General features: G+C 38.1%; 1 protein-coding gene across 5 annotated transcripts in view; it reads left to right on the forward strand.

Moving 5' to 3' along the window:
- Nucleotides 1-27,573, forward strand: part of LOC149846802 (methionine aminopeptidase 1D, chloroplastic/mitochondrial-like) — a 159,869-nt gene that overhangs the window by 68,456 nt on the left and 63,840 nt on the right. For 3 of the 5 annotated variants that reach the window (XM_089996584.1, XM_089996585.1, XM_089996586.1), the window contains exons 6-8: nt 481-552; nt 1,570-1,649; nt 2,949-3,046. In XM_089996584.1, coding sequence (XP_089852710.1) covers nt 481-552; nt 1,570-1,649; nt 2,949-3,046 — 250 coding nt within the window. Of the gene's footprint in view, nt 1-480; nt 553-1,569; nt 1,650-2,948; nt 3,047-12,322; nt 12,491-27,573 lie in introns of those variants that run through there. The other 2 variants (XR_016430317.1, XM_089996587.1) reach the window with 2 other exon arrangements.

The following is a 27,573-nucleotide window of genomic DNA, read 5'->3' on the forward strand; positions in this document are numbered from 1 at the left end:
ATTAATTTTTTAATTTTATATTATTAAAAAAATAATAAATAACTGAGGCCTGTCGGGCCGGCCCGGTAGCTCGCGAGCCAACCACGACCCGGCCCACATATATAACGGCCCGGGTTTGGCCTGGTAGCTAACGGGCCCGAGCCTAAAACCTTGACCAAAACCCAGCCCATGGCAAGCCGGGTCGGCTTGGCCCATCGGGCCGCCCAGCCCGTTGCCTACCCCTACTTGTGGGGTCTCACCATTTTCACTCATTGAAAAGGTCCAATGTTGAAATAAATGATATTTATTTGAAAGATGGTAAATAGTTTATGACTGAATTAATAACTTGAGATCACTACATTTATTAGAACATAGCCCTCTTTGTCGCTTTTTGGATGATGTAATATGTTCAACGTGTAACATCTTAGTAATATATTTTAGCATCTTAGTTTGTCGCATACTTTTTATAAATTAAAATGCTATCTTGAACCTAAATTGTAGGGTTATCATGGTGATACATCAGCAACTTTCTTTTGTGGCAATGTTGATGGCAATGCAAAACAACTAGTTCAGGTGAGACTGGATATTTTACATGAACATTCTCTATGTATGATCTTTTCACTTTTTTTTTTGGTTTCCAATTAAATAAGCATATTTGCTTTGTTTCTGCTTCCTGCTCTTGTGTCTTTCTTTTTTTTTTTCATGTGTGTTTGTTGCTTTCTCATGATTGAGACCAAGTACTCAAGTCTTGTTGACCTGCTCAATAATAGGGCCAACTATTTGATACCATGTGTGTGTGTGTGTGTGTGGTGGCTAGTGAGGCCCATAAAAGAACCAACACCTCAGCTGTGTTAACTCTCCTGAGCTTCAGAAAATTGAAATGTGAAGGGAAACAATGGACTGACCATGAAGTTTGGCATCTGTGAAGTTAATAGGAGTAAACGGAGTGGGGGCATCAGCTGTCATGTGCCACACTGGGCACTTTGCATACGTGGCTAATAGATGAGTAAAACTCTGGATGTATGTGTGTATGTGTATATAAGTAATTTATGAAAACATTATTCATCAAAAGGATTCTTTACATTTTCAATGTGCAACTAATAGATATGACTTGAATCTTTGTCAAAATTACATAATTTCTCCATACATAGATATTGGTAATATTTTCAAAATATTGCCATTGTGAGAAAACTCAATAGTGTCACAGAAATATCTCATGCTAATTTTATCTTTTCTTTATTGTTTTCTAATTTAAAAATGAATTCCTTCCTTTCTCATTTTTTTCTAAAATTCGATAGCTCTTGTTGCAAGTTTTCATTATCATGAAGAAGTGACTAACAACTATTTGTATTCATTTTTTGCATTGTTTTTTAATCTGTCTTTTTTTGGGGGGGGGGGGGGGATCCTGTAATATCTTGAGAAGTTACTACAGATTGTATGTCAATTGCCAGTTTCCATATGTTCACTGTGGGCATCTTACGGTTATTTATCTATAATGCTTACTGTTGTGCTTCGTCTTTTTCCTCAATAGTTTCTTCCTGTTGTCTGTAAGGTACTGCATGTTTAACAGATTTCTTTTCATCATACTAGGTGACTAGAGAAAGCATGTACAAGGCAATATCAATTTGTGCAGCTGGAGTTGAGTTGAAGAAAATAGGGCGAACAATACAGTATGCATTATAATGTCTCCTGTTTTTTGCTGAAAAATCTGTTTATTCTTCATTTTTTATGTCAGATACATCAGATTAAAGTTTTAATGAATAGGTGATTGGTGTGTGTGTGTGTGTGTGTGTGTGTGTGTGTGTGTGTGATAAGCCTGTACAGATATTGTATTTTATTTTGGTCTGTACTCTTTCTGGTTTCTAATATACTACATACTACCATCTAGGTTTTGTTTGATTTGTTTGTACCTCTTGGCTCTGAATTTAAGAAGGATAACTCTGGTCATAGCGGTGCCCAGATATACACCATAACAAACATGTAGAACGCCCCTTGTCATTTTGGCTGTTTAACCAAACTTTCATATTAAAGATAAGTTTACTAAAGTTTGCAGTTTTCTTTTAATGTGTTTAACCTATAATTATTACCGTAAATCAACTCCCAAAATGTCAAAACTTTTACGCTTATATTACTGCCCAGTTTTCATAGTAGGCCAAATGTATTAGTATCAAATGAAATGTTATGTTCTCTTTTCCTCTATTTTATGTGGCAATGGTCCTCTTTACTGCTGTGTTGCTACAAATTCTATGCAGCAGGATAATAGTTATATTTGCAAATGCGATGACTTCAAAAACAACCCTATCAATTCTTTAAATATGACGATAGTAAACGTGAAAGTGAAACTTATTGGCCCATAGTGGACCTGAAGTTGCCTGCATCAAACCTTTTCTTACACAAAAACCATCCTTTTTGTAGAGTTTTTGCACTTGGGTTCACCGAGGACCAGACTTGGGGGGGCTTATTCTTGGGGAAGGTTAACATGGAAAATCTAGTCGTTGAACCACCCTTTCCACCATCCTAAAAGAGATGGAGTTGGTGTGGATGGTGTGTCATGTATGAAATCTGCAACTCCTAAGGCCAAAGAATGTCCGATCTCCTTCACTAAATGCCCAGCCTGATGGCATTCAAGATCCTCTTTTGGCTCACTCTCAAATACGCGTTCTTGATAGCTTCCACTCACCTTGTCCATTAATCTCTAAAAATGCATGAGTATGCTGATTTATCAAGCTGTTTACTAGCATATATATGAATTCCATTGTATATGTGGGAGCTTTTCTGAAAATTTCTTTTTACTGTTAACTTGTTTAGCTGGTATATTTGTGTGTTTGCACCCGCATCTGATCTCATCAAAATGTTTACCTTGCAATATCCTTGTAGGCTTTTAATTCTGTCATGGATTTTTTGTTGAATGCTCTTCTACTGCACTTGGTTTTCTAATTTTGTAATTCTATTGTGCTTTTGTAATGAAGGGATCATGCAGACAAATTCCGCTATGGTGTTGTTCGACAGTTTGTGGGTCATGGAGTTGGAAAAGTTTTTCATTCTGATCCAGTGATTCTTCATCATAGTAAGTACAGTCACTTATCTGAAATTATCTTCCTCCCTAATTCTTACACCACTTTTGCACACAAAAACATACTGCGCACGTGTCTCAGCCTTATGCGGTCATTAACAGATTCACCACATTTTTTCCCTTGACAAATTAAAAAAAATGGAAGAGTTGTTCAATGCTCTAATTTATTAGTGTTATATACATGTATATATATTTATTCTTATTTATATTTATATACAGTTGTAAAAAGAGGTGTATCTTTTTTATCAGAGATTGAATCGATCATCAGAAGAAGAATTAGGGCAAAACTTAGGATATATTCTGGGAAAATAAAACTTCCATGAAAGAGAAGCAAATGAAACACTTTCTCCACATGCCAGATCATGAATTAGCAACTTCATCCAATCCGAAAAGATCCCAATTGTTTCGAACTTTCTATTTTTGGAATAGGATATTTACGGAATCCCCATGAAGCGGATCAATATCTTTATAGACACAGATCCATGGATCCGTTCCCAAAATGATAATGATTCATAGAACTTGCATACCAGTGATAATAAAATGACCCTTGGTCTCTACCTTTCATACTCGACCTTTGAATTATTTCAGAGTACACATCTAGATTGTATGACTTCCACTGTAGCTTTTGTAATAGATGACTTTCCATCATTCAGTTTAACCTATGCAACATGGGTACTTTTCGAAGGGTGCTGTACCTGTGTTACCCCATGTCAATACGGATACTGGTACTTCATGGGTGCGGATCATACCAATTTCAGATCTGACCCGATCCAGATCCAACCCATTACCTGTTATCTGGGATCATTTGCATTCATTTTTAAGGTGTGTAAAGGATTGTTTTCATCCATCCTTGTATGGTGTTTGATACACACCTACATGCATAAATATGTCCTTTTATAAAGAAAAAATACATACATATGTATGTATGTGCGTATATATAGCTATACCCCTGTACCCATGATTTTTATGTCATACCCTACATACCCCGCACCAGCACCCATACCTATGAGACAACGGTTCTAACTTTACATCCTTGGCTTTCATAGTTTTATTTCCTTCCATGCATAGCATTGAAATACACAAATAACCAAAGCTTCAACTTGAAAACAAATGTTCATTCGATGTTAAAACTGAGAATAAGGTACCTTACATGGTGTTTGAAAGAGTAGGATTATTAATTCATTAAAGACATTGATTTAGTTTGTTCTGCAAACTTAGGCTTGAGAAACCAAAGCCTGCAATAGTTAATTGGCCCCTATTGTTGAAATTTCCATTCCTTTACACATTTTCATGAGAAGTTCTTTTCCTCTTTGCTTTATAATCATTAAAAATTTGAAATTGTTTTTTAACTATGTTTTGTGATGTTAATCTTTTCTTTACTTCATTTATTTGTCTTTCCATTCTTTTTCAAGTTTTATCTGATCTTGATTCCATTTTCTTTAAAGTTTGAAGACATCTTTTGTTGCTATTTTCCTGTTAGGTTATTCAGATTGAAGCAATTTGGTGAAAAAACACAATTCTCTTTAGTTTTCAACTTGGCAAAAACATTAAAGATGCACAACCTAACTACCTAACTACCTACGTACAAAAATGCATGTATACATATTATAGTCACATGTCCGTCTCAACAATATCTTGGCAAGGTAAAATATTGAGATATTATGGTATTTTAATTAATCTCAGGAAAAGCTTGACACTTAAACAAATTTAAAACTGTGAAAAATGAAAATAGCACATAAAAATAAGAAACAAATAGAATTTAATAAGTCTTTTGCATAAATATGTATACAATTTTTTAAAATATAAAGAGATAGGAAAAAACATGTTTAATACCTATTATATATATATATATAGAGAGAGAGAGAGAGAAGTAAAACACTGAAAATATCATGATATATTGTAATATTTTAAAATTTTTGCAATATATGTGACACACACAAGGAGCCACAAGCAACAGTAAGTAAAGGAATCGGCTAATCACTAGGGAGCAGCCAAACCAATTCTGCATGTCAAATCCAAGGAAAGTATTGGTTCTGCCATTTAATGGACTCACACTCACGTGTCATGCTCAATAGAAAGAATGATAGCAGGCAGTTCCAAGGACTTCCCATTAAATAGTCTTTCTTCCAAACAGACCAAGGGGTCTCTTCAAGAGAAATACAGTATCCACTATCTAACAATCAAGTTTTTGCCATCAGCAGATCCACCAAGACTTGAATATGAACATATTGTGAACTTCAGTTGATAGGAGACAAAATGAATAAAGCATAAACTCACGATACCTTGAATCACCAAAATTGATTTGAACAGCCAAATATAGTAATGAGGAGCAGTTGCAAACTGGCTAATATCTTGGTATCATCAACTGGATCAGGCTACTGATTGACTAACATACAATGTGGAATTACAAAGGAGCTCTCTGTTAGTATATTAAGGTTTTATCCCAACTTAAATTGGAATATCACTGATTGAGTATCCTTGATTAATCGTGCTTTGGTGATGAAACCTACAGTATAGTTATGCTAAGAGAGAACATGCCAGATCATGTAATTTTCAAGGCCAAGAAAATGTTGATAAGTACCCAAGTTTTTCATCTCTATGCCCACCAAATTGCTTGTCTAAATGAATATATCAATGTCACTGTAGACATACCATTTACGTAAAGTCTAGCATGCGAGTGGAAGAAGCAACTATCATAAAACTATGATAACTTTCATTATTGATCATTTTGGCAGTCTAAGAAAAAGAAATATCAAGCTACCTTGTCAAATCAATCTCCTGGAACTTGGTTTATAATAGATGCATTTATAAACCTATAATCTGACCAATGGCATCCAAGATGCTTGGAGCTAATTCCACAGTCGCCAAGATTGTGTTGTGATGAGTCATGGATATCAGGTCATGGGTTGATCTCCTCCTGGTACCCTCTCTCTCTCTCTCTCTTACACACACAATGTATATACATACATTGTATGTATGTATACACATGCACAACAAAACACATTTATACTTCTAGAAATTTAAAATGGCAGGTATATATACTCAAATCAATTCTCATAGAAGCTCTTCTTTTTGCAGTCTTGTTGGTTGACGTCTCATCAACCAACTTGCTAGTTGTGTACCTTTTTTTTTTACCTATTAAATTTTCTTTCCTTAAAAAAAAAGGAATCAGTTCTGATAGATGTGTTTGTTTACTAAGAGACACGCTTCAATCTAATTGATTTGATCCAAAATTGATCATTTATTTATGTTGTAAAAGAGTACTCTTGTAATTACTACATAACCCTAAACATATATCAAATCTGATAGCAATGTTCCACATATTCAGTACATGGAACTCCATTCAGCATCATTGTTTTCCCCTCTACCCTTCATGTTTTCTTATATACTTGTCTGCAATTTGAAAATCCTCTTCGGTGATCATGCTTAGAGCATTTTGAATTTTATTAAGGGTGTTTTGGATTGATATATTAGAAATCCCAAACCCTGAGATCACCTAGGCATTGCATATGTCATGTAACGCCCCAAAATTTCGAACCTTATAAATTCCTTGAAATAGTTGGAAAATTTCTTTTTTTTACAGAGTTTATTTCTAAAATCAGCGGAAACGATTTCTTTTAAAAGAAAAATGACAGGTTTGACAACCTTGGGCACGTTAGCGAGAAAACAAAGATTTACCATGGACGATCTGCAATAATACTTAGGAAACCATTTCTTCTATTTAAAGAGAGTATCAAGTTTGTACAAAATTTGGGTTTCCTCAAGGGAAAACCGTATCAAAAACCAAAATGTCCAGGAGAAGAACTACGAGCAGAAACAGTGGATCCTTAAATCATCTCGCAGTCGCGCCATCGCCTGATGCACCTAATCGTCACCTGTACTCATGAAATGGGTTAGTTTTGCGAAAAACTAGCAGGAGAGTACAAAGACAGAAAGAACTAAATTAGGCATAGATAATTTATGCAGCAGGTAGTAACGAGCAAACTAAGCAGATAGACTGGAGGAATAAGCTAAGTACAACAAACTGAAAAGGGTGTGCATACTCAATTTAGTTATTACTTGATAACCGGCCATGCGGGTACATACATGGCACGTGAGTCGAAACAGTCCAGTCCAAGCCGAGTGTTCATTATGTTAAGTATTTTAATATACCTCGGTTGTCTGACTGAATCCTATTCCTATGGAGACAACCGATGGTCGAGAGAGTAAGTCCCCAAGGCCTGATAGGGATGCATCCAACTTCTGCAGAAGTGTTAGGCTAACTTATGTAGCCCCTATCCCTCCCCCTAACCTCCGATGACTGGGGAAAAACAGGTCTTTTGCCTTTTTAAAAAGCCATAAATGGTCTGTCCATCGAAGTTGGTACCCTTCGTCCTCTCTCGTGACGAAGCTAAGTTGAATTGAGCGCGATGGGGTTTCTTAGCCGTTGCCTCATTCTTCATGCTCTGGTCCATTAGACCGAGACGAGCATCTTGCCTATGAAGGCGATCCCATTTTTTTTATGTGTTTTCAACAATATGCACTAAGCATCAATCGAGGTCATAAGACTCTCTCATCCAATCGTCGTAGTACTAACATGTCTCGCATGTTCAAGAAGTACACTTACGAGGAAAGGGATACAGGTCCTTAATAGGAGCCTCGGGAGTGTGTTTCACAAAGATATAATGTTTTTAAAAGCTATTTTAACATTTCAAATCTTTCGAAACGACACACAACTTGCCAACATATGGCATGTGATTTTCTCGAATCTGACATCCGATGACGCAGTGTCTGGGTGCTATGTAAGTCACGACACTGGTTTTGGTAAATGGGTTTCACAAATGAACCTATCACCCAACAACTTGATCTTGCCCCCGATCAAGGGTTTTCCCAAAACATATCGGGTAGAAAGAGGAATAGGTATTCCTCCCGAATACACTGGGTCTATGGTAAGGCAAAAATGAAAGACAATAACGCGAAAAGAAAGTGCCTGGGTGCGAAGCGCGACGACAAACAGGAACTGCGAAAGCAAGGGACAAGGATCGCGAAACCGCGTCCTTGAATTAAAAGACAGTAAGTAGTAAATACGAAAGCAAAAGCCTGGGCGCAAAGCGCGACGGCAACAGAAACAGGAAGTGCGCAAGCAAAGGACAAGGACCGCGAAACCGCGTCCTTGAATTAAAAGACAATAAGCAGTAAATACGAAAGTAAAATCCTGGGCACAAAGCGCGACGGCAAACTGAAATAGGAAATGCGAAAGCAAAGGACAAGGATCGCGAAACCGCGTCCTTGATTTAAAAGTGTACTTATATACGTATAAGTATATAAATATATCATTAAGTCCTTTCGATCATTAATTATTTAAGCTTGATTTAATTATTTAAGTCCTTGTGCAACTTCTCCTACCTTGGGGTATTGCGAGGAAGTCGTCTACGAATGTAGGTGATTGTCGGTTTAGTTCGCGGGGCGCGACCGGGCTCCGTTGCGTAAACTGCAAAATACGTAGTTTAGCATGCATAGAATGAATAGATAGGGAGAAAGCTTAGTTTCTCCGCAATCCACTGCAGGGGTCATCGGTCCCTACAGTTGCGAAAGAGAACGGGGTAGGGTCCAATGACCTATGCCGTTAAAAGAGATGGGTGCAGGGGCCAAATGGCCCTTGTCGAGTTTTGCTCGACAAGAAAATGGGACAGGGGCCATTGGCCCCTGCTGGGTTTCAAGGAAAAGAGGGGGAGTGCGGGGGCCAAAGCCCCCCTCCCCTGCGGCTTATCAGGAGAGGTGGCAGGGGCCAATGGCCCTTGTCGAGCCTCTGCTCGACAGGAAAGAGAGACAGGGGCTAGAGGCCCCTGTCGGTCAAGGGAGGTGCAGGGGCCATCGGCCCCTGCTTCCTTTCTTAAGGAAAGGGTAGGGGCCATCGACCCCTACACGAAGGGAAGGGCAGGGGCCATCGACCCCTACACGAAGGGAAGGGCAGGGGCCATGGCCCCTGCCAGAATATTAAAAAGGGCAGTGGGGCTCCGCCCCCTGCCTGCTAAGAAGATGAGGGCAAGGGCGGCGGAGCCCCCTTGCCTGTCGAAAAAAAAGGAAGGCAAGGGGGCGGAGCCCCTTGCCTGACGAGAAAAAGGAAGGCAAGGGGGCGGAGCCCCTTGCCTGTCGAAAAAGAGGAGGAGGAAGGCTCGGCAGGGGCTGCCGACCACCTGTCGGCCTTCCGGCGAACCAACGGAAGAAGAGAGGGGGGGGTGTTTACCTGGGCTGCCGAGGAGAAAGGAGTTCGCCGGGGAGGGGCTCGCCGACGAGTGGATGCCGTGAAGGGGAGTGAGGGAACGAGGGGGGGAAGGAGTCGGGGAGAGAGAGGGCAGAGACAGAGGGATGAGAGAGAGAGTCGGGGTTGGGGGAGGCTCGTAAGCCCTCCCCTTTCACCCTTTTTAAAGGGAGGGGCGCACACAGGGCCCGCCCCCTGTGTCGCCGGAGACCCCCCCCCCCTTCCGTGGGCTGCCAGTCCCCTCGAAAACCCTTTTCGAGGGGCTGTGCACGAGTTGGATCCGGGTCGGGTCTGGACCCGACCCGGGTCCGAAACTTTTAAATTTTTTTTTTACTGGTTTTTACATGTTAACTGACGAGTTGGACCTTGTTAAGTAGATGGTATTGCACATTGTTTACTTTCTCTGTTGCAAGCAGCAGAACTTAACCTGCGAAACATGAAAAGTTTTGGTAGCTGAGCATAGCCTTTATCAGGAAGGTTAGTGTCATAATCTAAAGTCCAGATGTGCCTGAAGTTATTCCATTTTCTCCTATGTGCTGCTTAAGATCTGTCACAACCTTTGGCATACAGAGATTCCTTGTCTTCATCCTATTCTCTCAAATGTTGGACATGTTGGAAACTCTAGTCCTCCTGGGGAACTGTGAGATTTGCGGGAGTTGCTATCTTGGGGTGTGTGCCCTGCAATAACGTGAAGAGAAAAGAATGGAGATGCAGCCAGGGGCAGAGCCACATATGGGCCAGGGTGGGCAAGTGGCCACCTTGACCTAGAAATCCCCAATAAGGGGTTTGGGTCAGGGTGGGCAGTGCCTACCCTAACCCAAATGCTGTCCCCCCCTCCCCCCCGAAAACTCACCCACCTCTCTCTCTCTCTCTCTCTCTCTCTCTCTCTCTCTCTCTCTCTCTCTCTCTCTCTCTCTCTCTCTCTCTCTGTGTGTGTGTGTGTGCCAGACGATACATCAATTGCCACACACAACAAACACAGTCACACACTTGTGCGGAGGATTTCTAGCTCCGCCACTAGATGAAGCAATGGGTCGTTCCTCTTGACTGCTACGAGGAGACACCCTAGGGAACTTTATATATATATATATATATATATATATATATATATATATATATATATATATATATATATTGAGGTACATAAATGCCCTTACAACATATGACAATCTCAACAATGACCCACATAAGACAAATGACCAAACTACCCCTGATAATACACTTATAATCTATGTCACATGGGTGTGGGTGCTGGTGCGGGGATTCGGCACTTCCAAAAAACCCGGGTGCGGGGGTGCGGCAGGGGCAAAAATATAATATATATATATATATATATATATATATATATATATATATATATATGCGACGCGGTTTTTTTCAAATTTCATTTTATATACAGCTGCACGCACCCATTTCGTCAGGAGAACAGGAGAACAGTGGAAATCCTTTACTAAAAAGAACCATCATTATCATTTATTATGGAGAGAGAAAATCCTTTACGAAAAAGGATTGAAAAGGCAGCTGCTGTCAGCTGTCATTTATTGTGGAGAGAGAAAATCCTTTACGAAATTGAAAAGGCAGGAGCAGCAGCTGCTGTCATTTATTGTGGAGAGAGAAAATCCTTTACGAAATTGAAAAGGCAGGAGCAGCAGCTGCTGTCATTTATTGTGGAGAGAGAAAATCTTTTACGAAATTGAAAAGGCAGCTGCTGTCAGCTGCTAGCAGAATTTTTTTTTTTTTAAAATTTCGCAGCCCATTTCGTAAGGCAATTTTTTTTTTAAAAAAAAAAAAATCCAAACAAAAATGGACCGAAATGATCCTGGGTGCGGTCAACGCACCCAGGATTGGGTTGACCGCACCCGGTGCCGTACCCGCACCCGCATCCGCGTCGAGTCGCGTCGACGCGGGTGCGGCACCCTGCTAGCCGAATCCCTGTGACATAGCTTATAATACAATCAGAAGATATCTTTAACACCCCCCCTCAAATTGTGCATGGGTTAAAATCATGGACAGTTTGTTTTTAAACATCCAATGGCGAGACAAAGCTAATGGCTTGGTAAAAAGATCTGCAACTTGATGCTCTTCAGAAATAAATAAAGGTTGAACCTCTTTGTCTTCTACTCTTTCACGAACAAAATATTGATCCAATTCAACATGCTTTATCTTTCCATGTTGAATAGGATTAGTAGCAATGGATATAGCATTAAGATTATCACAATATATCAGTGATTGATCTATCTGTTGACTCAAAGCAGTAACAAGATGTCTAATCCAATAGAATCTCTATTATCATTGTTGTCATCACCCTATATTCAGCCTCAATACTCGATCTTTTCATAGTCCTTTGCCTTTTCCTAGACTAAGAAACCAAATGTTTTCCCAAAAAACACACCATAACCAATCGTCGATCTTCTAGTTAATGGATCGCCTGCCCAATCTGCATTTGAGTATGCTACCACTACTAAATTCATTTGAGGAGAGTTATTTAAGGACTTGGAATACACAAGGCCATCACTAATGGTACCTTTAATATATCTGAGAATTCTTTTAATGACATCCATGTGACTATTTCTGAGTGTTAATGTAATGTATTTCTGTATATTTGTAGATTAGGGGTATTTTTGTCCTTTCACATGTACATCAAAATAAGGGTATTTTTTATACTTTTTGTTTTTCTTTTTTATTTTCTTATTCTTGTATTTATTCCCAGCCACCATGGGCTTTTAGGGAATAAAATAGGAGCCATTGGACCTTACCCAACTGCTAGAATTTTAACCGTTGGGTAGGCCCCAACGGCTCTCTATGGGCCTTCTTGTGTATATAAAAGGGCCTGCCCCTCTCTCATAGTATGTAATTTTCAAGGGTTGTTCCCTAATAAGATTCTACATTTTTTATGTGTGTTCTCAGCCCTTAAGTGGCTTGTTCTTGTGTTTTCTTGTGTTGACCCATAAGAGGTCATTTTCTCGAAGTGTTCTCTAGCCCATAAGTGGCTCTCTAAAGTATAACATCAGTTCGTGACATGGTATCAGAGCTAGATCGTCTCTTTGGTGATATTCAACTCTTCTTCAAGCATATTTGAAGTGGTGCAAAGATCGGGCCTTGCCTTGAAAAGCGTGGCAACCAACTTTCTTGAAGATTGATTATCTCATAAATGCACAGTCATTGGTGCTTCAAAAAGAGTTCAAAATTGTTTCAAGTATTTATTCCTCTTCTTTTCTCTACTCTCTTGCTTTATATTTTTTAGTTTCATGGCCGACAAAGAAGTTGTGACGGTAGTTTCAATCAAATTTGATGAAAAAAACTATAATCTATGGGCTACTGCCATTAAAAAAAATTCTCATTGGAAAGGTTTATGGGAGTATGTTGATGGTTTCACAATTTAACCTCAACTTACTCTCACAAAATCTATAAAAGAGAAACATGGAACCATTAAGGAAAAAGTACTCTGAGAGGAAAAGGAAAAGGCTTTTGTGGGCTATAAGAAAGCCTTGAAAGAATGGAAAATAGCCCATGCCAAGAATGAGAAATGTGACCATTGGGGGGCTCTTTACGACTCTATGGGAGCCCCCCTAGGGTCCTATTCTTTGTATAAAAAGGGGTGAGTCCCCTTTTCCTTCTCAATGCTTTTTCAAGCATATTACAATATATTGTGACTTATATTTTAAGTTTTCTCTTATCACTTTGTGTGTGTTTGGTATTTGCCCTTTATGTCACATTGTATTTGGTCCATTAGTGACATCTTTTATATGCATTTGTGCCTCCTTGTAGTCACTTTGTAGCATTGTTTTTGGCACTTGTATTTCATTACATGGTATCAGAGCCCATAGGTGTTTCAACACTCTTGGGATCTCTTTCTTTTTGTTTTTAATGTGATTAAGCTTCGCACTAGTGTCCTTTAACTCTTCTGCAATGCCCGACAAAGATGCAAAGATTGATCTTTCATTCAAATTGGATGGGACAAACTATAGAATGTGAGCAGCCGCTATGGAAAACAACCTCAAAGCAAGAAACTTTAAGGATATGTATGTAGCACCGTTTCGGAACCACAATTAAAGCTTACCAGGAAGGAAGAAAATGATGAAAAAGCTTTGGGTGATAAAGAAAAGGCCAAAGTTATTGAAGAATACCAATTCAAAGTTGAAGATTGGGAAAGTGAGCATGCCAAAATATTGGCATGGTTCATGAATAACATGAAGCTCAAGATTTGTGCTAATCTAGCCAGATTTAAGAAGGCAAATGAAGCATGGTTCTTCATGAAAGGTATATACACTCAAAAGGACCTTACTAAGCATTTCTTTTTACAAGAAAAGATAAGAGGAACCAAGCAAGGTGACATGAATATTAGAAACTATTATATTATAGTACTCTATTTCTCTATGGGATGAACTTGCTCTCCTAGAACCTCAATGGAAAGTAAGTGTTATTGCCTGTTAAAATATAGTATATATGATTTTGTATCTAACTGATATATGTATATTTATATAATATACGTATATCAAGGGTATTTTGGTTATTTAATTATGTGTAAAAAAATATAGTCCAATAAAGATTGTAGTGTCTTTTTATTTATTTTTATTTTTCTGTTTTTTTATATGTAAGTCAAACTTGACTGTTGGGAGGCAGTCCAACTAGTCGTTGAACTGCTCCCAACGGTCATAAATATGACCGTTGGAGGCAGTCTGTTGCACTGCCTCCCTTTCTTGTACCACTTCATGTAAGGCTATGCTTTTCTAAGCATATTTATTGGAAACACAAAGATTATTATTTTTTATATTGTGTTCTATTGAAGTTTGTGGTTTAGATATCTCTTTTATGAGATTGTTATCTGTCCATTAGAGACCATATTGTATTTGTATACTTGTGTAGCCCTTCGTTGGCATTGTGATTATGCATATCTTGTTTCATTTCGTGGTATCAGAGCCTTGGGCTCTTGTATTGTTGAAAATCATCTTGGGCGTGCTCTTTGTGGTGGTGGTCTTCAAGCTTTGTTCTTCAAACTCAAGTCTTCTTCTTCATCATGGGTGAAAGAGAATCCGCCTCCGTCATTTCCTACAAACTCAACGAAAGCAACTACTTGATGTGGGCTACCGCAATGGAAAACCATATCAAGGGGAAATAGCTATGGGGGTTTGTTAGTGGAACCACTAATGAACCCCAACTAAAGTTAGCAAGAAAAGGAGACCAAATCAAAGTCTTCTCCGAAGAAGAAAATGAGAAGGCTTTGCGAGGGTATCAAGACAAAATATAGGATTGGGAGGCTAACAACGCTCAAATATTGTCATGGTTCATGAATACCATGAAGTTCAAGATCGCAACCAACATCATCAAGTTCAAAAAAGCATGTGATGCATGGATCTTTTTAAAGAGAACATTTATTCAAAAAGATATGGCTAGACTATATTATCTCCAAGACAAGGTATGTAATACCAAATAAGTGGATAAGAGTGTAAGAGACTTTTATGGTTTCTTATCTCCTATTTCGGATGAATTGGTTATGTTGGAACCTAAATGGGAAGGGTCGGCAATTGAGATGAGAAAACAATAAGTTGAAAGAGAAAACCTTTTCTCTTTCCTATATGGTCTTCGACAAGAATTTGAGCAAGTTAGGCCATCTTTGCTTCATAGGACTTCGGCTCCTTCTATAAGTGAGGTCATTGCTCAAATTTGTCAAGAAGAAACAAGACTTGGAATGTACAAGTCTAATGATGAGGTACTTGTTGTATCAAGACCCGAAAGTTTTGTAAAAACTTATAAACCACCTCACTTTGAGAAAAAAATTAATAGAGAAGGACATAATGAGGGAGGATACAAGGGAGGTAAAATTATTTGTCATTATTGTAAAGAACCGGGACACATAAGACCGGATTATCCCAAACTCAAAAAGGTGGTCGCGGTTGTTAAAATATGTGTACTCGTACACATATATTTTGAAATATAATCCTTAAATGTACATATATATATTTATATATATATATATATATAAAGATACGTATACATATATATATGTATACGTATCTCTATTTATATATATATATAAATATATATATTTTATCTTCCTAAAATACCCTCATGGGTATTCTTGTAATTTGACTTTTTACGCATATTCCAATTGGAATATGCATTGTAATTTTTCCTTTAAATTTTCTGTTTTTATTTTTTTATTTTTTGTTTTCATAAACCATTGGGGGTCTCCCAAAGGAGACGTTGGGAGCCCCCAACGGTCACAAATGTGACCGTTGGGGGCTCTCCAACGTCTCCTTTGGGAGCCCCCAAGGTGGCTCTTTTTTGTGCTTATAAATAGGGGATTTCCCCTTTGTATTTCCCACTCCTTGGAGGAGCTCATGCTCCATTGTATAGGGTTTTTATCCTCTTCTTCTTATTTCTTCAATAATATTCAACTTATGACTTTAAGTCATATTTACCCCTTTTATGGGTTTATGTATTAGCACATGATGTGCTTGTGTTGTTCCCTTGAGTGGGTATATTCGCACTTAATGTGCATGTGTATGGGTTCATTATCGAACCTAAAGTATTCAAAGCCACTTTCTAACATGGTATCAGAGTTAGGTCACGATGGGGTTGTCTCTTGGTGCAACGGAAAGCGTGGTGCTCAAGAAATGGTGAAGTATTCATTGTTCCTTTCTTTTTTTAGAAGCTTTCGGTATGTATCTCTTTTCTTAACATATTATGCATTATGAATCTATTTTTTCTTGCACATTTAGTGTTCCTTTTTTTTATAATTGAATCATTTCCTTTTATTATATTTTTAAAAAATATCTCTTTTTAATTTTGGTAAACGTGTTTAGTGTTCAAATATATAATTATTGTTTATATAAGTTATCGATTCCTCATTACATATAATAGTAATTTATGTTTTTCAAAATTGAAATTACATATAATAGTAATTTATGTTTTTTTTAAATTGTTTTCAATTATGTGAGATTTATGATTCTTCCATAAGAATTTCGTGATTAACCTATAAGTTAACTTTTTATATATAATTTCTTGCTAAATTAATGATCTTTGCTTAAAAACTCTTGTGTATGGTTTTTAGTGTTTTTTGTGAAAAACAAAATATATATATATATATGTATGTATATATATATATATTGATATAATGAGAATTTTTCGCATCTAAATATTTGTTGTTTATTTTAAAAATCTTCTCACACTCTATAGAGTGCATAGTGTATCTATTGCATCCTTTGGTATAAAAGATTTTCATTATTTTGATTTTTCCTCTAAGGATGCCTACATTGGCCATAATATGGTCTTCCTTGTCTTAAATTGCATATGATTGCATAATTAAAGCTTGAGAGTCTCAAGCATTTGTTTCTTTTTATGAAATACATGCTTTATTGCATGTTTGCCTTTATTACGCTTTTTGTGTATTTTGTTCAAGTGATTGTGAAAGTGTCTTTGTACACTTCTTTTATAAAAAATTTATGCTTGTATGCGTATTGTCTATCCATAGACATTTTCACATAGTACTCTCTTTTCAATAAAGAAATGTTTTTATTGCCTTCTTTAGGGCTTGTGTTTGTTTTTATCACTTAATGGACTTGTAAAATTGTTTCTTTTATCATTATGAATGCTTCCGTAATATCTTAGTACATGTTGTCCTAAATTTGCACGTTTAAGATTATTGCCATTTTGCATCTTGGTATACATATAAATTGCTAATTATAAAGGCTTGATTTGTTTCTTGGATTATTCCAAATCCTTTTTCCCACATAACATAGCTTAAATATTTCATGTTGTGTTGATTAAGTCTTTTTATAATGATCATGCTTAAACATAATTTCGTATATATACAATATTATTGTCATATGACATATTGTTGTAATTAATTATGTTGGACCTTTGAATCGGCCCTCTTTGTAAAATCATTTGGGAAATGTTTTCCCTAAAAAGTTCATTGCCTTTATATGACATTTATCTTCTATCCATCAATCCTTTTTTTATGGCCTTATTGTTATATTAGAGATGGTTGTTGAGGTGAGTTATGGGCACCTTGTATTATGCCATTCTAGATTGTCCACTTACCATATTATAGATGGTGGTTGAGGTGAGTTATGGGCACCTTGGGACTCTAGAATGATTTGGTATATGATCTCTAATTATGAGTGTGTCACTCGTTTGATTTTGGCCATTGATCTTATGGATGCTCTTATTTATATATAAATGTGATGGATGTATGATGTTTGCAACCTTAAATGTTTTAAGGTATATTAAAATCAAGGTTTTAGGGATTATTGCCCAACCTTTTATTGTTTATGAAAAATATGAGTGCATTTGCATATTTGTGATTTCGGACTTTTGTGCACAAGTGTTCCATATGTTCTTGGTGTGCGTATGTTCACACACTTTTTTCAAGAATATTGTTCTATCGGTTGTTGTATCTTGTTGAAGATACTTTTACATTGTTTATTCCAAAATGTTATTTTTATGGGTATTCTTTTTGAAAGATATTGCTCTATTGATTCAAGATTTGATTTATATATATGTTTGTCATTACAAGTTTTATTGCATCAAAAGTCTTCTCTTTTTATGCCCCTTATCTAAGTGTCATCATATGTAGACAAGAATTTTATTACACCTTCGTGTGTTGGTAGCCCTTTGTTGGCTTTTGCTCTCTCGGTCTAGTAGTTGAACACACTTGTTTTGAATGTTATTATATGTAGATAAGGCACGTTGATTCACACCATGGTGTGTGATTTTAGCCTATGTTGGCATTTGTGTCCTTGTTCTAGTCGTTGAGATGTATGCCCATGGTTGGCTTATTTCACTCATTTCAAGTGTCATCTTATGTAGGCAAGAGATGTATTGTGTTTTAACACATGGTTGGCTTGTTACTCTTGTTCTAGTAGTTGAACATACTTGGTTTTGAGTGTATTTTTACGTAGACAAGAGATGTTTTTGGTCCATGTTGGCATGTATTCTCTTGTTCTTGTCGTAGATGCACTTATTTCAAGTATTATTATATGTAGACAAGAGGTTCTTTTGCACACCTTTGTGTGTGTCTTGGGCCTTTAATGGCATTATATTAATATTCTTGATCTAGTAGCTTATACACTTGATTTACGGGTTTTGCAGGACTAATGAGGTAGTTGCTTGTATTTTAGCATATATTAAGTGCTTACAGTTTTTTGTTTCGGCCACTTTTTTATTTGATATACAAAATAAGTCTTTTTTGTCTCAAATAATATTCATTTTTGAATCTAGGGTGAATGTTTTAATATACTTAATCAAATCATGCTTCTTATTTATGACATTTGTTTGACATAGATCTTCTCCCTAAAAGATGTGAAAAACTCTATTATGCATGTTAATCTTTATAAAGCCCCTCTTATTGAAGATCATATTCGTCATGCCTTTAGACATTTGTATCCGTGTTCTTTTAAAAATCTTTTGAACTCCTGAGTTCAATTTTTTACTAAAGTATGTTTGGAGCATGTTCATTAATGATTTCTTTAAGTATTAATTCATTTTATGATAGTAAATGCATATGCTCATTATGGCCCTTGAGGCCCTCATTCAATAAAGCATATGTAGCTTATGCCTCTTCGTAGGCTTATTGTAGTGTCCCTTAGTGGACCTTTTTGTTATTCCCCATTATGGGGTTGTGTGTGCAATGTTGGACCTTATGAATGCATTATGCATTCTTGCAATTCGTTTCCGCTCACTCTTTAACATGATATTTGTTTCTTTTTAATTTTTGGTTTTCTAAATTTTCTTTTCTAGAGTAATTATCCTATTATGCATAAATTTTGCACCTTGTTAGGAATGTTCCATTTCAGTAAAGTGCAAAGATATTTTTTACTTGTTCTTTGTTGTTATTCCACAGGATCTTGGAGATAGGACAAAGAGAAGTACCCTGGATGGTTCGGGAAATGTGTTCCCTTTAGAAGACAATTGGAGGAAGGCATTTTCAAGTTTCAATTGCATTCTTGTCGAAGCCTCTTGGAGTCTTCCCCTTTTTTCAATCTTTTCGTTTCCCCGCAAAGATTGAGTGGGGGTGTTAAAATATGTGTACTCGTAAACATATATTTTGAAATATAATCCTTAAATGTACATATATATATATTTATATATATATAAAGATACGTATACATATATATATGTATACGTATCTCTATTTATATATATATATATATATAAATATATATATTTTATCTTCCTAAAATACCCTCAAGGGTATTCTTGTAATTTGACTTTTTACGCATATTCCAATTGGAATATGTATTGTAATTTTTCCTTTAAATTTTCTGTTTTTATTTTTTTATTTTTTGTTTTCATAAACCATTGGGGGTCTCCCAATAGAGACGTTGGGAGCCCTCAAGGTGGCTCCTTTTTGTGCTTATAAATAGGGGATTTCCCCTTTGTATTTCTCACTCCTTGGAGGAGCTTATGCTCCATTGTATAGGGTTTTTACCCTCTTCTTCTTATTTCTTCAATAATATTCAACTTATGACTTTAAGTCATATTTACCCCTTTTATGGGTTTATGTATTAGCACATGATGTGCTTGTGTTGTTCCCTTGAGTGGGTATATTCGCAATTAATGTGCATGTGTATGGGTTCATTATCGAACCTAAAGTATTCAAAGTCACTTTCTAACAGCGGTAAGTGAAGAACCATAACAATAAAAAAGAGGAGGCAACTTCAATGATTTTACAATTGCCCAAATAACGAAGGTTGTTTCACAAATACTAAAAGTCATTCCCTCTACATCCGGTGCAGTCGTCTTGTCTTCTTCTCATTCGGGTAAGTCCTTTTGGATTTTGGATTCGGGCGCCTCTTTTCATATGACTCATAATGAGTCCCTATTATCTGATTGCACCAATTCATATTTTTCATATGTATCAACTGTCGATGACACTTCTTTGAAAGTTAAAAGTATAAGAAATCTCAACAATTATTTAAAAAAAATTTGTTTCAAATGTTAGAGTTATTCCAAAACTAGATTTAACTCTTTTTTTGGTTTCTCAAATTTTCGATTACGGGTGTAAAGTATTCTTCTCATCTAAGGCTTGTTGGGTGCAGGATCTCCAGTCAAGAAAGCTGATTGGGCAAGGCTATAGAAGAGGAGATCTTTACTATATGGATTCCTTATGTCTACCTAAAGACTCTTTTTGTAATCATATCAAAGAAATTAATTTAGATCATTGGCATAAAAGATTAGGACATCCAAGTATATCCAAACTATTTTTTTTTTCGTTCTTAGAAAAATTTTGTAAGGAAAAATAATTTGTATGTAAAGATTGTATATTTGGAAAAATGCAAATGATGTCTTTTAGATCTAGAACTTTTTTGACTAATGAAAATTTTGAATTAGTGCATTCGGATGTATGGGGTCCCGCTCCCGTTATGTCAAAAGGTGGTTATTCATACTATGTTACATCCATAGATGATATTTAAAGATGTGGACCCATAGTTGGGTCCAAATCCCACCTAATAATCTATTTATATATATATATATTATTTATTTTCTTATTTACGTATATATAGATATTTAATAGGTTTATATGTATAAGGGTATCACTTAAGTATGGTTCTGGATCCGAAACTTGGATCCGTGCCCAATTCAACCTATTTTACGCATAAAACATTAAAATTTTTAATGGAAAAATTTGCAGTTTTTACATTCTTTCCCCCTTAAAGAAATTTCGTCCTCGAAATTTACCTGTGGTTGCTTACTCGAAAAGGTTGGGGTACTTCTCCCGCATATTAGCCTCCGGTTCCCACGTGCTTTCATCGATGCCATGGTGTTGCCATCTCACCTTGACGAGAGGAATGGGCTTTGATCTCAAGACACGCTCGCTTCGTTCCAATATCTCTACTGGTTTTTCTCCTATCGTTAGGTCTTCCCTTATATCTACGTCCTCATACTGGATGACATGTGACGGGTCTTAAAGATATTTTCTTAACATAGATACATGGAATACGTTATGTATCTGAGCATACTGGGGAGGTAGGGCTATACGATAGGCCGTTTCTCTAATCCATTCCAAAATCTCAAAAGGTCCGACATATCTGGGACTCAATTTTCCTTTCTTACCAAAACGAAACACACTTTTGGTGGGTGATACTTTCACAAAGACCCTATCCCCCACATCAAAAGTGAGTTCCTTGCGCCTTTGATCTGCATAACTCTTTTGTCGACTCTGGGCTGTGAGCAGTCTATCTCTTATCATCTTGATCTGTTGGGTGTAATGTTGTAACACGATTGGTGATTTTATCGACCATTCTCCAATTTCGTCCCAATACACCGGTGATCTACAGGGTCTTCCGTACAGAGCTTCGAAAGGAGCCATGCCGATACTCGCATGGTAACTATTATTGTAGGCATATTCGGCTAACACAACATGCTTGTCTCACTCACCTTTCCAATCCAGCATACATGCTCGCAGCATATCTTCTAGTGTCTGGATAGTCCTCTCTGATTGTCCGTCAGTCTGGGGATGAAAAGCAGTACTCAGCTTCAGTTTCGTACCCAAGGCCTGTTGCAACTGACCCCAAAACCGAGAAGTAAATCGAGGATCTCGATCTGAGATAATAGAAACTGGTACTCCATGCAGTCGAACAACCTCTCTGATGTATAAGTCTGCTAAGCTCTCGAGGGATTGATTTATTCGTATGGGTAGAAAGTGAGCCGATTTGGTCAATCGATCCACTATTACCCATATAGCGTCATGTTGTTTCCGTGTTTTGGGCAAACCCACCACGAAGTCCATGGTGATTTCTTCCCATTTCCACTGTGGAATCTCCATTTGCTGCATCATCCCACCAGGTTTCTGATGTTCTACCTTGACTTGCTGACAAATCAAACACTTCGAGACATAACTTGCGACCTCACGCTTCATTCCATTCCACCAATACCCTCGTTGTAAATCTTTAAACATTTTCGTGCCTCCTGGGTGTATGGTGTATTTGGACCTATGTGCTTCCCCCAATAGTTCTTCCTTCAACTTGGGATCACTAGGGACCCAAAGTCGCTTTTTCATCCAAATACTGCCATCTTCCTTGAGTGAGAAATGTGACTTCTCCTGTTGGGCTAGTGACTTAAATTTCTCATATTGGGGATCCTCTTTCTGACCTTCAATAATCTTTGTAAGGATCTCCGGATGAGCAGATAAATTAGATAACTTGATACTCCCCACGACATCTGAAAACGGTTTCCAATCCATGAATTCCTCCACCAAATTCCACCCTTTTGTCAATAGACTGGACAAACTGCAACCAGCTTTGCGACTGAGAGAGTCAGCTACCACATTTGCCTTTCCTGGGTGATAGGAAATGGTAAAATCGTAATCCTTTATAAACTCCAACCATCGTCGTTGTCGCATGTTCAACTCTTTCTGGGAAAACAGGTACTTGAGACTTTTGTGATCAGTAAATACCTCGAATTGTTCCCCATACAGGTAATGTCGTCATATTTTCAACGCGAACACCACGGCTGCCAATTCGAGATCATGAGTTGGGTAGTTTCGTTCATGAGTCTTTAATTGGCGAGAGGCATAAGCTATCACCTTACCATTTTGCATTAAAACACATCCCAACCCAGTACCTGATGCGTCGGAGTAGACCACAAAACCACCATGACCTGAAGGTAAAGCCAACACTGGTGCGATGGTAAGCTTCTTCTTTAAGATTTGGAAACTCTCCTCACACTTATCCGTCCATTCGAACTTGATTCCTTTCCTCAGGAGCTTGGTCATGGGCATAGCAATACGTGAAAAGTCCTGAATGAATCTTCTATAATAGCCTGCTAATCCCAGAAAACTCCTGATATCACTGATATTCTTCGGTTGACCCCAATTTAATACAGCTTCAACCTTAGCCGGGTCTACAGCGACTCCGTCTCGCGATATGACATGACCCAAGAACATGACCTTCTCGAGCCAGAATTCGCACTTGGAGAATTTGGCGAACAACTGGTGTTCCTTGAGAGTCCCCAATACGATCCTCAAATGTTCACGATGTTGCTCTATGCTTTCTGAGTATATGAGTATATCATCAATAAAGACAATTACAAACGTATCCAAGTATGCTCTGAATACTCGATTCATCAAGTCCATGAATGCTGCGGGAGCATTTGTCAGTCCGAATGGCATAACTACGAACTCGTAGTGACCGTACCTTGTTCTAAAGGCTGTCTTAGGAATATCATCGTCCTTGATCCGAAGTTGGTGATAACCAGATCTAAGATCGATTTTTGAAAACACTTTAGCCTTTTGCAATTGGTCGAACAAGTCTTCAATACGAGGTAGGGGATACTTATTTTTTACTGTTGCTTGATTCAACATCCGATAGTCTATACACAGCCTCATAGAACCATCTTTCTTTTTCACAAAAAGAACTGGTGCTCCCCATGGTGATACGCTCGGTCTAATGAAACCTTGCTCCATCAACTCCTGGAGTTGTTTCTTCAGCTCCTCCAACTCTACTGGGGCCATACGATAAGGCGCTTTCGAGATCGGTGTCGTCCCAGGCACCAACTCGATATGAAAATCCACCTCACGCGGTGGAGGTAGTCCAGGCAACTCATCCGGAAACACTTCCGGGAATTCACGAACCACTTCAAGTTCTTCTAATGGTGTGACTTTCGACTCGCAGGAGAATACATTTACTAGGAATGCTCGGCACCCCTGTCGCATATACTTCTGAACCTTTAATATCGATACAATTCGGCCCTTCACTGTAGGTCTAGAGAGTCGAAACTCAACCTTTGGCAATCCTGGTCGGGACGAAACCGCTTTCCCTTGTCGACAGAGAACGTTGGCATAATGTTCATATAACCAATCCATCCCCAAAATGACATCATATTCAGTCATATCGAGCAAGATTAGGTCAGCAGGTAAGTTCTGCCCTTCAAGTACAATTATGACATCAGGGATGTAGTTTACACATATCGAATTATATCCTATCGGATTGTACACATATAATTCATGTTTCAGAGATTCAGTATGTGCACCAAGTAATTTTGCAAATTCTACGGATATGAACGAATGTGTAGCACCACAGTCAAATAGAACAAGTGCAGCACAGCCATTGACAAATACAGTACCTTGTACCAGATTTCCTTTCTCCAACTCTTCCGCAGTGGTGGCATATACTCGTCCCGGCACCCTCTTCTGTGCATTTTGCTGCGGTGTTTGCTGCGGCTGAGATGGTTGGTGTTGCTGTCCTCCCCCGGCATTTCGTTTCTGCATATCCGCCATCTTCTTGTGGCACTGACGGGCATAGTGACCCATCTTTCCACAGTAAAGACATGCTCCTGTGTCTCTAGGGCAAGGTTGTCCATAGTGGGACCGGTTGCACTTCTGGCACACCCGATTTTGTCCTTGTTGCTGCGGAGGACGATTTCCACCGTTGTACTTCTGCTTCTTGTAAGGTGGCTGGTACTTCTTACCACCGTGGTGCTGCGGCGGACCGGCTCCCCGTTTCCCCGGTGTGTCTTTTTGACTCTTCCTTGACCGCTCTCATTCCTCGTTCAGCATAGTAGCCACTTCAATGGCTTGTGCGAGGGTGGATGGCAGATTTATCATCACTCGTGGTCGCAATCCGTCCTTGAGTCCGCGGACATACCTAGTTGCTCTGGCTTTATCATTCGCGAACAAATTTGGGCAATAACGCTCCAAGGTCCGAAATTTGGTAGTGTATTCCACCAAATTCATATTTCCTTGTGTAAGCTCCAAGAACTCCTGATGCTTCTGATCACGAGCGTACTGGGGGAAATATGTCTCGAGAAATGTTCGTTTGAAATCTTCCCATGGAATAGTATCCACTCCAGCAAAGTGGATGGTTCGGGTTGTGTCCCACCATTTATGTGCATCTTCCGTCAAGCGGTATGTGCCGAAGTCCGTTTGCTTATCATCAGGAACAGACAGAACCCGAAAAGCTCGTTCTGTCTCGGCAATCCAACTCTCAGCTAATTCAGGATCAGCCTTGCCTGAGAAGGTAGGCGGGTTCAACTTCAAGAACTTCTCATAGGTGATTGTGTTTGTATTATGCCTTTCACTTATGGCTGCGGCTAACTCCGCCTGATGGCGCATTTGAGTGTCCATGGTTTGAGCCAGATTACCGAGAGTTTCCATCACGAAACCCCTTTGGTCCTGCCATTCGTTCGCCGTGCTCGAACTAGCTTGGGATCGACGGTACATCTAATAACCATTTCAATACACACAGTTTTACTATCTTTGAATTGTAGTGTCCCTAAAATCATCACAAGTATATATCTAAACTTATATAGAAAACAATGCAATTATCAGGCCTAATAAAGTAAGAATGATAAAAATATACTCACAGAGCGATCTCAGGATGTGGCATGACCGTGATCCTTGATTTATTGTTCCCAGGCTCTGATACCATAACTGTAACGCCCCGAAATTTAACCCAAATTTTTAGGGATTTTTTTTTTTTCAAGCGGAAACAACTAATAATTCTCGGGTTAAGCATTTCAGAACGATACAGGAAGGTAAAAGCAAACCACACCATTTATTTCCACTTCAATAATAATAAAATCCAACATCAAAGTTTTCACATTTAGTCTCAAAACAAAAATCTCAATCTGAAAGTAAGCAGAACCGCCAGGGAACAATGGATCAAGTCTCGGTCAGCGCCTCATCCCGCATCGCTCATAGAACTACTCTTCTCCTGAAAATAATAGAAATTATAGGAATTAGACTACCACGTCTAAGTAGGAAAACTGTAATTATTCTTGCAAGTAGATCATGTGTCAAGTGTGATGTGGGTGTCGTGTTTGAATTACAGTCTAAACATAACCACATAAGGATTTCGATGCAATAGCAATCATAGACATATATCTGAATAGAAAGGTAGATTATGTAACAATTATACTTAAGCACAAGAAGCATTTTATGCAACTATAACAATTAAGTAAGGTATTAAGCAATTCAAGCAGAACTTACACTAACATGAACAACATCCATAATATGAATTCAATTAACTAATAAATACACAATTTAGGATGTCGTTTCAACATAAGCAACGAATATAAAACATGATGGAAGAGTAAGCAATTGTCTCTTTAATGACTCCCATACAGTGATACCTAACTGTTCTAGTTAGTGTTTATCTTTTCTTATCCCGCGGGTACACACGGGCCAAGGCAACCATCACAGAAGAGAATGTCCGGGGGTATATTATTCAGGGTTGTTTTATTAACCCGAACACTCTAACTGTGACTGAAATCCCAAGGGAGCGGCCAGTGACCGAGAGAAACTCCCAAAGGCCAAAACCAAAACAGGATGCATCCCTCACTTCTGCAGAAGAACAAAAGAACTACCACCTAGGATAAATTGGTAGTCTGGGTCCCCCAACTCTGAAGACTGGGACCAACGAGTCGCTTTACGCTCGAAACCAAAACACGTGTCCCCAGAGTTTTGTACCACTTACCCTCTCTAAGGTAAGCCCAAGAACTGGGTGGGTTAATCTTTTCATTTAATTTATTTCCCGAAGTACAGGGCATTTCCCCAACTTCCTTCTACTACCATGGCAGTAGAATTCCCACCCTTAGTCAATTTACCCAGGGTATAGAGTCGTCTCAATTCTTTGTCATATTGATTTCATAACCCACCCAAAGTGCTACGGTGCCTTTAAACCAGTCAAGCACGAATGTTAAAATTTATGTGGGTATTAACCTTTTTAACTTGAGTGCCAAGGTAAAGCCTGCAAGTACCAGGCTTGGTGGTTCACCTGCCAGCCTTAATCCACAAACAATTACACATAAATGAAAATTTACTCTTATTCATCAATCACTACCATGGATTTCTTAAACTAAAAGAGTGATTACAACTCTCTTTGACTTGCATGATCATTAACTTAGTTCGGCCCTTTATAAGGACCAATGGTGATAAAATTTACTAACATGATGATTGGCACATTCACAAACCACTATGGATAATTCATTTATAGGAACGTAAGATTCCTATGCATACTATTTACAACATGTAAAAAAAGGAAGTATGCATCCCCTAAAGATCTTGAAGTATTTACAATTGTTGAAACTAACATATGCAGTGTTTATAGCCAATATGCCAAAACATAACCTTTTGATGTGCATCACAATGCAGGCCGAAATTAATAGAGTCTGTAATCCTATTTTGCCTATCTCAGTTATACACCACAGGAAATTCAAGGTACTAGATCACCCAATCATTACAATGTATATTTTTTTTTTGAATAATTAAGTATAGCATAGCATGCTGGGTTACGCAATAGACCAATAAATCCAACTAGACACTGTTCAGCCATAT

Source organism: Nuphar pumila, chromosome 2 (genome assembly GCF_984573655.1).
Source record: "Nuphar pumila chromosome 2, dmNupPumi1.hap1.1, whole genome shotgun sequence".
Lineage (NCBI taxonomy): Eukaryota > Viridiplantae > Streptophyta > Magnoliopsida > Nymphaeales > Nymphaeaceae > Nuphar > Nuphar pumila.